The sequence below is a fragment of the Lipotes vexillifer genome, unplaced genomic scaffold (assembly GCF_000442215.2).
Source record: "Lipotes vexillifer unplaced genomic scaffold, Lipotes_vexillifer_v1.1 scaffold666, whole genome shotgun sequence".
NCBI lineage: Eukaryota > Metazoa > Chordata > Mammalia > Artiodactyla > Lipotidae > Lipotes > Lipotes vexillifer.
Window position 1 is genome coordinate 312,599 of NW_006787408.1, and position 13,665 is coordinate 326,263.

At 36.6% G+C, this 13,665-nt stretch overlaps 1 protein-coding gene across 1 annotated transcript in view; it reads right to left on the minus strand.

The window, feature by feature from the left end:
• LRPPRC (leucine rich pentatricopeptide repeat containing) overlaps window positions 1-13,665 on the minus strand; it is a 108,504-nt gene that overhangs the window by 34,482 nt on the left and 60,357 nt on the right. Inside the window, exons 24-26 of the mRNA XM_007459953.1 lie at window positions 11,499-11,623; window positions 10,679-10,785; window positions 387-455 (exon numbers count right to left, since the gene is read on the minus strand). Of these exons, the coding sequence (XP_007460015.1) occupies window positions 387-455; window positions 10,679-10,785; window positions 11,499-11,623 (301 nt within the window). The remainder of the gene's footprint in view (window positions 1-386; window positions 456-10,678; window positions 10,786-11,498; window positions 11,624-13,665) is intronic.

Genomic DNA, 13,665 nt, shown 5'->3' on the forward strand with positions numbered 1-13,665 from the left:
CCCCCTTTCCCTGTGGCTTTTTCTTGGCAGGATGTGAGCAGATATCTGTGCTGGAGTAGAGGTAAAGTAGAAACTCCAATGGGCTCCCATCAAGTGACTCCTCTGGTCACTAACGACTGAAGCAGATTTAAATTGCCAAAGAAACAACATTAGCCTGCTCAAACCAACAAGTAGAATGAAGCAAGCTAAAATCTTCAGAGCCCAAGTTAAAATTTTTAGGGATTCCACTGGACCTCAGAAACCAGAATCAAGCTATTGCTTATTTGGAAAACAACCAAGATAAGCAATGCTGCATCTCCTGAACTCCCCAAACGCTCACAGGACAAGTAGGACACATGCTTTCTACTCACAGTTTTAGGTGAGTAAGATCAGAAATTAACACAAACCTGATTACTTGCAATACATCTATCACAAAACCACTGAAGTCTTGTAGGCCGAGCTCTAATGCCTGGAGTCTGTAAAATAAAATAATCATACAGCACACACGTAAGGCTTTAGCTAAGTGTTAATTTTCCCTCAAAGACAAACAGTTTTCCTTCTAATGACCCTGCTTCCTCCCTGCCAAATGTATATACTAAAAGAAACCTATAACTTAATCCCACAGTTATCAAAGACCTTTAGGATTAGAACAACCTATACTTAACCAGTGTCTAGAAGATTCGGGTTATTTCAAAACGTTACTTTGTAGGTCAATTTTCATTCCATAAATCTTTAATCATTAAAAATGGCTAAGCTTTCTGTAGCTCAAAAAGAAACCTTGAAATGATGGACTAAATCAACTCCAAAATATGTCAAATTAAACACACACACACACAACTTCAGAGATCCCAAAAGATTCAGGAAGCAAAAACTATTAATATGTTATGTTGACTTATTATCAATTGTCACAATGATAAAACCAATGGCTTTTAAAGAAACATGCTTTGTAAAAATCAGTGAAAAAAGTATTGATTACCACACATTTGCCTAGTATCTAAAACTAAACGTTTAAAGAGCTAAGTACTAAAAACAAGCTAAGTACTTAAAATTAGTTCATAGTCTTAGTTTATTTCAGTAACTGAGATGTGTGTTATAGCCTCAATTAGGAATTACTAAGGTTTAGTCAGTAACTCTGGCTTCAAAACAATTACTTTACAATTTTGGATACTGAAATAAAAGACAAACCACTTCACATATAATTCCAAGGATCTGTCACTCTACTTCCAGTATTTTCATCATCTGTAATAGGGCTTCCCTATTAAATACTACATTTCAATCCCAGCATTATGATAAGAAAACAACATACTCATTACCCTGGCTGCTCCAGTCCAGAGGATGTACATTTACTGCTTTCTCCACTCAGTTTTGTGGATGACACCAGGCAACCCTCACATCTGATCTCTTATTTATAAGTCCTCCATTACTTTTTTTTTTCTTTGCAGTACGCGGGCCTCTCACTGTTGTGGTCTCTCCCGTTGCGGAGCACAGGCTCTGGACGCGCGGGCTCAGCGGCCATGGCTCAAGGGCCCAGCCGCTCTGCGGCATGTGGGATCTTTCTGGACTGGGGCACGAACCTGTGTCCCCTGCATCGGCAGGCGGACTCTCAACCACTGCACCACCAGGGAAGCCCCCTCATTACTTTTTATTTCTTAAAAATAGTATTGTAGGGGCTTCCCTGGTGGCACAGTGGTTAAGAATCCGCCTGCTAATGCATGGGACATGGGTTCGAGCCCTGGTCTGGGAAGATCCCACATGCCGCGGAGCAACTAGGCCCGTGCACCACAACTACTGAGGCTGCGCTCTAGAGCCCGCAAGCCACAACTACTGAGCCCGCGTGCTATAACTACTGAAGCCCACGCACCTAGAGCACGTGCTCCGCAACAAGAGAAGCCACCGCAATGAGAAGGCCGCGCACCACAACGAAGAATAGCCCCCACTCGCTGCAACTAGAGAAAGCTTGTGCACAGCAACAAAGACCCAATGCAGCCAAAAATAAATTAATTAATTAATTTAAAAAATAGTATTGTACAATGTTAAATTAAAAACTGACACAAGAACTAACATCTCAGAGCTTTGGTAGAATGACAGAAAAATTGGTACAGAAGAAGTTGTATAAGTGTTCTCATTCTAACTGTGCAATACCCACATTTTGCGATACACAAAATAAATGTTGAATAAATTAACTGTTGATATATATTCTCAAACATCATTAATATTTACATTTGTACCCAATTTCTACTCAAGGATTTTCTCACATTTATCTGTTTTGTTTCACATGCATTACATTGAAAATGAAGCCAACATCAAATGTATACAAAAAGCCCTTGAAAAAATACTAGATAACCCTCTTTACAACATGGCAAAATGCAAGAGCTACATTCACTTATAACTTTCAATATTATGTCTCACCCAAATGCCAATGATCTGACTAGCACAACTTTTATGGCAAACTCTTCCTTTTTGTGGCTGATTAATCTGCCTGTCACTGGCAGGACAACTGACTTATACGGCAGATATTCCTATGCTTCATTTTGAAATTGAGAACTGTTTTCACAAATAAATCTCAATCATCAAAACAACATCTAGGTCAGATTAACTAAATCTCCTAGGCTTCTGTAATAGTCTACATGTCTGGCTTATCTCTTAACATCTCACTGAATTTTAAACATTGCAAATTTAAAGTAAAAATGAAAAATGTAATAAAACATGGAGAAGAATAGAATTTTAATTGGGATGCTAAATGTAACTTATCCAAAACCAGTTACTGCTTAATTAAAACAATGAACTCAACTCTTAATTTTTCCTGTTTTTGTCACATACAATCTATTTAATAGTGAGGATAAAGTAATTACTGTAATTAAAAAAAAACAAAAAGGGACTTCCCTGATGGCGCAGTGGTTAAGAATCCACCTGCCAATGCAGGGGACATGGGTTTGATGCCTGATCCGGGAAGATGCCACATGCCACGGAGCAACTAAGCCCATGCGCCACAACTATTGAAGCCTGTGTGCCCTAGAGCCCGTGTGCCGCAACTCCTGAGCCCATGCGCCTAGAGCCCGTGCTCTGCAACGAGAAGCCACCGCAATGAGAAGCCTGCGTGCACTGCAATGAAGAGTAGCCACCACTTGCCACATCTAGAGAAAGCCCACACGCAGCAATGAAGACCCAATGCAGGCAAAAATAAAAACAAAAAAATCACCAAAACCAAAATACAGCATGTTTGTTTCCACCTGGGTTACTGTGCTTCAAAACACTCTTTGTGCAGTTCCAATTCAGTACTAGGTTCACTTGTATAAGGAAAAAAGTAATCCAAAATAAAAAAATAATTTTCATTAATTTCATTATATTACTTAGATGTAAATTTGTTATCATAATAGGCTTCAATGTACACTAGTGAAAATAGGTATCAAGTAATTATTACCTTTAAAGTGAAAACAGATGAAGATTCTTCTACTTCAAACTCTATCTCAAAGGCAATCATTTTAAATTTAACTAAAATAAGTGATTTTTACCTGCTCTGAGTTTTCTTACCATTACTGCTAGATATGGAAAATAGAAAACAAACAACTACTCTGGCTTCATGTCCTTTAGCTGGAGTAGTAGGAGGAAAATCAAGTGCACGAGGTGTATGGGACAAACAAAAACAGTAAGAACGCAACCACTTATCCCCATAGCCAGGAGAGCAAGGAGAAAAAGGGGTATCATGGAAAGTATTAAACCTTTCAATAATTGTCCTTTTCTGTAAAATCTCCAGAGACAGACTTAAGGACCATGGTCTAGTAAAGAGGAAAATATGTCTGAGCAAGTCAAACTAACAGTTTAACTATCATTAAATATGATCCAGGTGTTACAGAAAATACTAAGTAAACTAACTCATGGGAGAGGGTATGAATTTGCATGAGAACTGACATCTCTTGAAATTCTAGGGCTGGAGGGGGAAACTAGCTCTAAAATCCCTTCTTTATATATAAGATCCATTCTGGCTTATTAAGGAAGGCAAATTAGGATAAAACGCTGAATTTGATCTATTAAAGAACAAAGGGAAGAGGAACAAAGGTTGGGAGATTGCTGTAATCCAAACTTTTGGTCCTAAAGGCAAAGACATAAAAAGAAGAGTTTTGCCCCCGGAGAAGACAGCAAATTTACTCTGGCTGAAGTGTGATGGAAGGGTAACAGCAGATAAGATGAGAGGGAAAGGTCAAGAAAGTGTAAGTTTGGAGAAATGATAAGTTGTTTTGGTGGTTCAGATATTAAAGGTCGAGAGATCATGGAGGTTGTATTGAAATACATAAATATATCAAATAAACACGTCTTAAACTTATGAAATGTTATATCCTATCTCAATTTTTGAAAGAGAGAGATCATGGAGGTAGAAATGGTGTAAGGGAACCAACAGAAAATCTGAAATCAGGACGTGATTTCAAATTCCATGACTACTACTAACTAAATAAGCTCCACACTCACAACCTGAACTGAATGAAGTTTCATTGTCCTAATTAGTTGTTATGTAAGGCTCACGTGAAGATGTACATGAAAATCAATTGAGAAGTTACTAAATGTTACCAATATTTGTTAATATTTGTTAAATATGTTAACCAATATTTGTAATCTAGGTTTGAACCTCGAGGGATGATGTTAGAAAAAGAAATGCTGAAGAAGTTTAAAGCAGACTCTTACTCATCTTTGTGTTTGTATCCTGAGAACTTAGTGCCTGGCACATGGCAGGCAATCAGTAAGTGATTACTGAACTGCTCAAAGGGTTAAGAATAAAATTAAATAATATAATTCTTTATAGAAACCTTTAATATGGTTATTTAACATTTCATGTCATTATTTAACTTTTTGTACTTGTTTTTATCATCTCTCCCTGGACTTAATCTCCAGTCTTAATACACAAAATGAATGATCTAAACTGTTAATTTATTTAAATGACCTGCAACACTTCTTTCCTGGGAGGTGAATGAAGTACCTTAAAAGACACTTGGCCGAAAGAATGAAGTCATTTTTTTTTTAAAACAAAGAAATACCACTCTATTTTATCATAATTTCTAGCAAAAAAGCATGGGACTAGAACTCAGGAGGCCTGAGTTTTAGTCCAAATCTTTGCTACTATGAACCATAAAAGAGGTACCATCTATAAAAACATAACAGAATTTCTCAGGCCTTTGCACAGACAGTGCCCTCTAAGTGAAATGCTTTTGTTCCCACTCTTTATGTGGCTGGCTCCCAGTTCATCCTTTAGTTCTCATCCCAAACATCACTTCCTCAGAAAGATCTACTCTGAAACAGATGCTTTCTACAGCACTTTCTGTTACAGCAATTATTGCATTTTATGGATTCATCTTTTTAAGGTCTATCTTTAGAACAAGACTGTAAGATGTGAGCCATAATTATTTATTGAAGGGCGGGAGGGAGGGAGGGAAGGAGGGGAAATTGGTCAAACTGGGAATTTTGTCAAATTTGGTCAAACTGGGAATATCAACCACCTTAGTTAAAGGACTTCATCCAGGAAGTTTTAGGTGATGAAATCTGCCAATGCCTACTTATAAGGGCTCATGATGGGAGACGCTGTATCAGATCTAAGTTAGAGCTTAGTTTCTCTCAAGTCAGAGCTTAGATGATATTATGCCTGTTAATTCACCATACCTTCTGCTAATTAAGGTCACTATCCTTCAATTATTAGATATCATGTGAGATGACTGAGTAAAGTGTCTTAAAAATCCCTACAACAGGGCTTCCCTGGTGGCGCAGCGGTTGAGAGTCCGCCTGCCGATGCAGGGAACGTGGGTTCGTGCCCTGGTCCGGGAAGATCCCACATGCCGCGGAGCGGCTAGGCCCGTGAGCCATGGCCGCTGAGCCTGCGCGTCTGGAGCCTGCGCTCCGCAACAGGAGAGGCCACAACAGTGAGAAGGCCGCGTACTGCAAAAAAAAAGGAAAAAAAGAAAAAAAGAAAGGACAACTGATTTGAAAACATACCTCACCAGCAAAGACATAAAAAAAAAAAAAAAAAAAAAAAAAAAAAAACCCTACAACCACTATCCTAATTCAGATCCTATTAATCTCACTGTCCCAAACCCCCTTTCATCTATCACACATTCTTCTGCTAGTATAAATTTCTTTCTAACACTGCTGAGAGTTCACTGTCTTCTGCATGAACTCAAGCCTGCTTATTCTGATATTGAAGGGTCTCTGGGAACAATCTACCCTTACAAAATACTTCCTATAAATCCTATACCCCAGGATGAAAGAACTATTTAAGAAATCAGAAAGAAATAAAACTGTCTTTGTTTGCAGATGACAAGATATTATATGCAGAAAATCCTAAAGACTCCACCAAAAAACTATTAGAACTAATCAACGGATTCAGTAAAGTTGCAGGATACAAAATCAACATATAGAAATCAGTTTCATTTCTATCCACTAACAGAATATCTGAAAAAAATAAAATACCATTCACAAGATGAGCAAAATGATTAAAAAAAAAACAACCTAGGAATAAATTTAACCAAGGTTGTGAAAGATCTGTACACTGAAAACTATGAGACCTTGATGAAAGAAACTGAAGACATAAATAAATGAAAAGATACCCCGTGTTCATGGATCAGAAGAATTAATATTGTTAAAATGTCTATACTATCCAAAGCTATCTATAGTCAGTGAAATCCCTATCAAAATTCTGAATGGCATTTTTCACAGAAATAGAAAAAACAATCCTAAAATTTGTATGGAACCACAAAAGATCACAAATAGCCAAAGCAGCCCTGAAAAAGAACAAAGCTGGAGGCATCACACTTCCTAAAACTACACTACAAAGCTATAATAATCAAACAGAACAGTACTGTAATAAAAACAGAAGCAAAGACCAATGGAGCAGAATCAGAAATAAACCTTCACATATATAGTCAACTAATATTTGACAAGGGAGACAAGAATACTCAACAGGAAAAGGATAGTCTCTTTAATAAATGGTATTGGGAAAACTAGATAATCACATGCAGTAGAATAAAGTTAAACCCCTATCTTTCACCACTTACAAAAATTAACTTGCAATGGATTAAAGACTTTAACATAAAGCCTGAAATCATAAATCTCCTAGAACAAAACACAGGGAAAAAGCTCCCTGATACTGGTCTTGGCAACAATTTTTCGGATAAGACACAAAAGCATAAGTGAAAAAAGCAAAAATAAATAAGTGGGACTACATCAAACTAAAAAGCTTCTGTACAGCAAAAGAAACAATCAACAAAATTAAAAGGCAACCTAGGAAATGAGAGAAAATATTTGCAAGTCATACACACATGCATGCACACACACACACACACACACCACACACACCATTCAGCCATGAGAAAGAAAGAAATTCTGCCATTTGCAACAATGAAGATGGACCATGAAAGCATTATGCTAAGGAAAATAAGTCAGACAGAGACACGGAAGAACTGTATGATATGCCTTACATGTGAAATCTAAAAAAGCTGAACTCCTAAAAACAGTGCATAGAATGGTGGTTGCCAGGGTCTTCGGGTGGGGAGAAACAGGGAGATGTTGGTCAAAGGGTACAAACTTCCAGTTCTAAGACGAACAGGTACTGGGGATCTAATGTACAACATGGCAGTTATACTTAACAATACAGCGTGCACGTACACACACACACACACACACACACACACACACACACACACACTCACTCATATACTTGAAAGATGCTAAGAGTAGATCTTAAATGTTCTCACCACAAAAAAGAAATGGTAATTACATGAGGTAATGGAGGTGTTAACTAACACTACAGTGGTAATCATTTTGCAATATATAAGCACATCAAACCAACAGGTTGTACACCTTAAACTTATACAATGTTAAATGTCACTTGTATCTCAATGAAGCTGGAGGAAAAAAAGGAACTACTTAGAGACTTCCCTTTTCTACTTCTTTGTTCTACCTCTAATACCTTTAATACATTGTCCAACCCTATCAAACTCCCAAATGTGAACAGTACTTACCACATCCATCAAGCCACACCCTAAACCCCATTTTCTCAATAAAGTCTTACCTAATTTCCTACCCTGGGAATAATTTTCTCTCTTGAACTCTCAGAACTATTTGTATTCTTCTTACAGTAGTCAACACTTCTCAGTCTTATACAGACATTATCTTCACGTATTAATCTCACATTAGCTCCTTGAGGGTGGATGTAAGTCTTATTTACTTTTCTCTCTTTCTTTTACTAGAAAATAACACTCTTTCTGAGTATATATACAATAAGAATACATATGCTCATTACTGAAAACTCAGAAAATACAGAAAAGTATACAGCAAAATGCCAGCTATAATTCCACCCTCCTGCAATAATCCATGGGTAGAATTAAAATATAAAACTATGTTAAGACGTATTATATATATGTATGTATACCAACTCATTTTAAAAACACAGGTCATATTATACGCTGAATCTTGTCTCTTTCTTTACTTAATGAGACCATTTGTATGACTTGGTTTGTCTTATCTCCCACAGTGTTTCAAATACAAAGAAGCTTTATTGTATATTTTGCTTTGGAAATTCAACTCTAGTGAATCTACTCATGATAAGACACTATTGCGTTTTGGGGAATAATAAAAATGTTGCTCAGTATTTATAATATTCTTTCATATGGTAATACAGTGCTAGTTTATTAATTTTCACTACTTTTAATATTTCCAATAATCCTTAGAAAACCACAAGAGAGAACTCCAGGTCTTGAATTTTAATAGTCAAAAAATAAAGTTCCCACTTTAACTCAACTCCAACCAACCATTCAAAAGAAAAACAAAAAAACCCCTAAAAACGTGCTTCAGTATATTTCCATATATTGCACACCCTGCTGTCCTACCCTAGGGTACTGCAGAGGGATTCTGTAAAGCTATTCTGTATCCTTTAAGCAATTCTGTACACATTCACTATAAAAACTGTGTCATCAGTAGACAGCCATTCCTAAATGATTACACTCAATGATGTTGTACATTGGCAAAGCTTTAAAGTAATTAAGATGCAGCTTCCTCTCACCTATTCATGTGACAAACATGCACCTTATGCTAAGCATCATACTGTGAATTATGTGGGATGAAGAAAACACAATCTCTACCTTTAAGGGGCAAAGAGAATTAATAATATTGATTACTACCATAATCCAGGAAACATGCAAGCTGCTTTACATACATTATGTGATTGAATCTTAAAGAAAGATACTATATTCCCTTTTAGAGATGAGGAAGCTTAGAAAGGTTTAGTAACTTATTCATTATCACACTAGCAAGCAGATGACAAAAGGAGAACCCACTCTTATGCCTTTTGTGCTTCCTATTATGTCTTGCTTATTACACAAAGAGAGGCACATGATTTCCTGCTGTAGAACCTCTAATCACTATTATCTGAATACCTGAGCTTTATTTCTGCTCTGATCAGTGCCTTACTAATACTGGTAACATGCATACAGAGTACAGAACTCAACAGGCAGACAGCTTCTCTCATTTTCAGATACATACACTGTGCACTTTCGATGAGAGAATTTATAACATTTTCTAGAAAATACAAATGAACTACTCGAGCTATAGAAGCACCTGTCCAAGACAGCATATGCTCCACACTTCCCTCCGACAGGAGGACAGATTGAGTTAAAGACAGATAGAAAGATAAGAAAGTTCTGAATTAATTTCACAGTCCTTTTTCATACTAGACTTTTCTTTGAAAAATGTCAAGAAAAACTAATAATTTTCTGGGATGTGTGCCTGTATTTTCAAATCCATTGTAATCAGTCATCAACATAAAAACAAGGAGGCCAAACACCACCTTTATGCCTCGTCCACCATGGGCACTTTTGGGAAAAGACATGGAGTAACAGTAAAGTATATCTGAGAGAAAAATGATTACTGATGTATTTACAAGTTTATTTTACTCACATTAAAAGTAATATTTCTTAAGGTGATGGGTCCATCTTCTCTGAAATGATTTTTTTTAGGAGATACAGAATTGTTTAATAGTGAAATTAATCACAGTTTGGACAGACTTTATCGTTGCCCTTTGACATCAATTTCAGTAAGCAAAATTTCAATCAAGCCTAGATAAAATATACTAATGAATTTCAGTAAGCAAAATTTCAATCAAGCCTAGATAAAATATACTAATCCTAAATAGCCCAGGTTTGTCACCTACCATTTCCCATAAGCTGCTTACCATAGTGAAAAAAGAGAAGAAATTTTAAATTAAATGCCAAACACCTGCAGACAGCACTTGTTTGGCTGATTAACTTATAGACAAGCATTACAAATAAATCTGAGCATGGTCTGCAGCAAATTAAATTCCACTGCTTTTAAGAACAAAGAATTCCTTGGCAAAGAGGATTAGCAACTTTACACCCAAGAATGCCAGCTTAATTTAATTGTTCCACAATCCAAGATTTAATATGCAAATATCATTTTGATATATAACAGTGAATTTAACAAAGTGAAGAAACAAATTCAATATACAACCAGGCTGCCTTTTCTGAACTGTAATTATATACAATAAAGAAGCTGGCCGAGTCTCACCCTCTCACCCCACATTATTGGGACTGAATTATATTAACATGAATCAGAACATGTGTAATTAAAGGTTAAAATTTGTAAACATATTCTAATTAAGAGTCTAAATAGCCGTACAATTAGAATACTGGAGTTAAAATCATACCTCAATGATCTTCTTGGCCTCTTTGTAATTTCCTGTTTGTAGGAAGGCAAAGAAGAGATCATACAGCATAGTCATTTCACCTTGTTCTTGGCTCACAAAGTCCATTGCTAGAGAGGAAAGAAGAAAATATATTAGAAGACAAAATATAGACTAACACTATATCACTTGAAGAGCTCTGAACAAATACAAGAAAACTTTAAAACAAATATTTAGAATAACTTAAAGGTTATAGCTAAATCAACCAATTTTCTGTCACATTCCTTATGTAACAGCATACATTTATGACATTAAGTACCTGTGACTAGCTTCAAAGAGAATTGGTGAGGATAAGGCTGAAAATCTCACCAAGGCAGATCATCAAGAAGCAGAGCAAAAAATAACAGAGGGGGGCTTCCCTGGTGGCGCAGTGGTTTGAGAGTCCACCTGCCGATGCAGGGGACATGGGTTCGTGCCCCAGTCCGGGAAGATCCCACATGCCACGGAGCGGCTAGGCCCGTGAGCCATGGCCACTGAGGCTGCGTGTCCGGAGCCTGTGCTCCGCAACGGGAGAGGCCACAACAGTGAGAGCCCGCATACCGCACACACACACACACACACACAAAATAGAGGGGTGACTTTTCAAAATGAAGTTACTAAAATCAAGTACATTTATAATGTTAAAAATCTACCTGATATTTTTCAACTCAGAAGTGTAACAAAGTTTCTCTGGATGTGCTTGCCTTCCTGTTAAATTCTCTCTTCACAGCAACACATTAAGATTAAATAAGCAAGAGGGGAAAAAAGAAAACTAACAACACTAACGTATTAGAAGGTGACTAACCTTTCTGAATTAGATCAGTCTCGCCTTTCTCTATCAGTTTACAGAGGACATCATGAATCCTTGGTAGTATTTTATACTTTTCATAGCAGTCAATCGTGACTTCAAGAGCAGCAGGTATGTCATCCCTTGGAAACATCAAAATATTAACAATGAATAAAATATATCTAATTAATTTGAGAGCTATACAATGACCAGTCAAAAGGTACACGAGTGAGTTTTATTTAAGGTAGAATACCACGAAGACAAATTGGAAAAAAAAATACAAGAAACAATCCTTATATAAAAATCAATGTTCAGAGTACAGACATCATTAGTGGTTCCCTGTTTTCCCTGTTTCAACTTTTATTATTTTGCTTGCTAAATGGCACTTTTTAAAAAGCCCCAAAGATGAAGGCATTCTCTCAGATTATATATAAATTGCTATAAGAATGCATTATTCTAAAAACAATGACTACTGTCAAATATCTTTTCCAACTACTTTGTGTTTATGGTCCTCAATAATTCCAGATTTGGGAAACTATTAAATGTCCGTCAACAGTCATCAAGAACTTTTCAAGCACTTTCACCTTTCTCATCATATGTTTCATACTGCTGCCTCTCCAGGTAAGGAGGAAGTAACTTTTTTTTTTTAATTTACTTTTGACTGCGTTGGGTCTTTGTCGCTGTGCATGGGCTTTCTCTAGTTGTGAGCAGGGGCTACTCTTCGTTGCAGTGCGTGGGCTTCTCATTGCTGTGGCTTCTCATGTTGCGGAGCACGGGCTCTAGGCACTCGGGCTTCAGTAGTTGTGGCGCACGGGCTTAGTTGCTCCGCAGCATGTGGGACCTTCCCAGACCAGGGCTCAAACCCATGTCCCCTGCATTAGCAGGTGGATTCCTAACCACTGTGCCACAAGGAAATCCCAGGAAGAAGTAACTTTAGGATTCATACATATAGAAACTTACTGTTGCTAAACCTAGGATAGTCTTAGGGTTGGTGAATTCTAGAACTCTTTAAAAGCTTTTCATAAGAGGGTAAGCTTTTAAAAATTATTTCCAATTATAAAATCAAAGCTTCTCTTATGTGGTTAATTAATTAAAATAAAAAGATATTTTCATTAAGTCAGTTTATTAAATAAGAGTGTGGAAACACATTCTCGTGTGTCCTCAAAACCTACTGTTTCCCTTGGAAAATGACAGTATGAGAAATTATTAAGACCTTGAAAAAGCTGTAGAGATTATGTGATCCAATTCTATTGCTACCTTCCTTTATTTTTAAATAGATGAGGAAATTAAAGCATCTAGAGATTGACTGATTAGCCTAAGGCCACCAGGTAAACAGAGAAAGGCACTGTCATCACGTCCCTGGACTCTCCCCCCTTTCAGTTGAGTACATCTAATTATACATTATGCTCTATTAAAAGCAATGTTGTTTGTTTAACCTAATAAAGTGGTGTAATATGGAATAAGAAATTAAAGATTTTTGAAAAGAAAGTATGAAATGCATTAAAAAAAAGCAGCATGGTTAGAGACATGGACCAAAGTACAAGTAGCGATAACAGTGACAATCTTTGTGGAGAAAACGCATTTCTCTCACATGTGCAACAGTTTTCAAAAGGAAGAAAGGCTTTTAAAATTTTCCATTGAAGTCCTAACATTTTGGTTCATTATTCAATGTTATGTTGCCCTAGACTGAATTACTATTTTATCTAGATTAAGATTTTAAACTGTACTAAAAAGTAAAATATCATGAAGAAGCATTAATTTTGCTACAATAATACTGACACAGTGAAAATGAGCCTATCCTGATGGAACTCTACCTTATCCCCTTACTAAGCCCTGTTTACAGTGCATCTTCCGGCACCCCACAGAGTCATTTGAATTTTTGTCATCTGGGGTGAAAACTAAATTACAGGTTAATTTCAAAACTGCAAGTAGATGTTGCAGGCTAGATTACTGTCATACAAGAGAAATGCTACCACATATGATATAAAGCTTTATATAATCAGTATTTCCCCTTGCTTCAGATACAAGTTCAGTTATTACCTGTTTACAATTCCACTTAATGGAAAACTACCAAAATATTTAAGAGAAAAACTAACACACACTGATTTTTAAAAAGCAGTATAATTTGCTTTTTCAGATCAATTTCCAAACTAGGATAATATTGTCTCAACTGTATTTTCCCTAC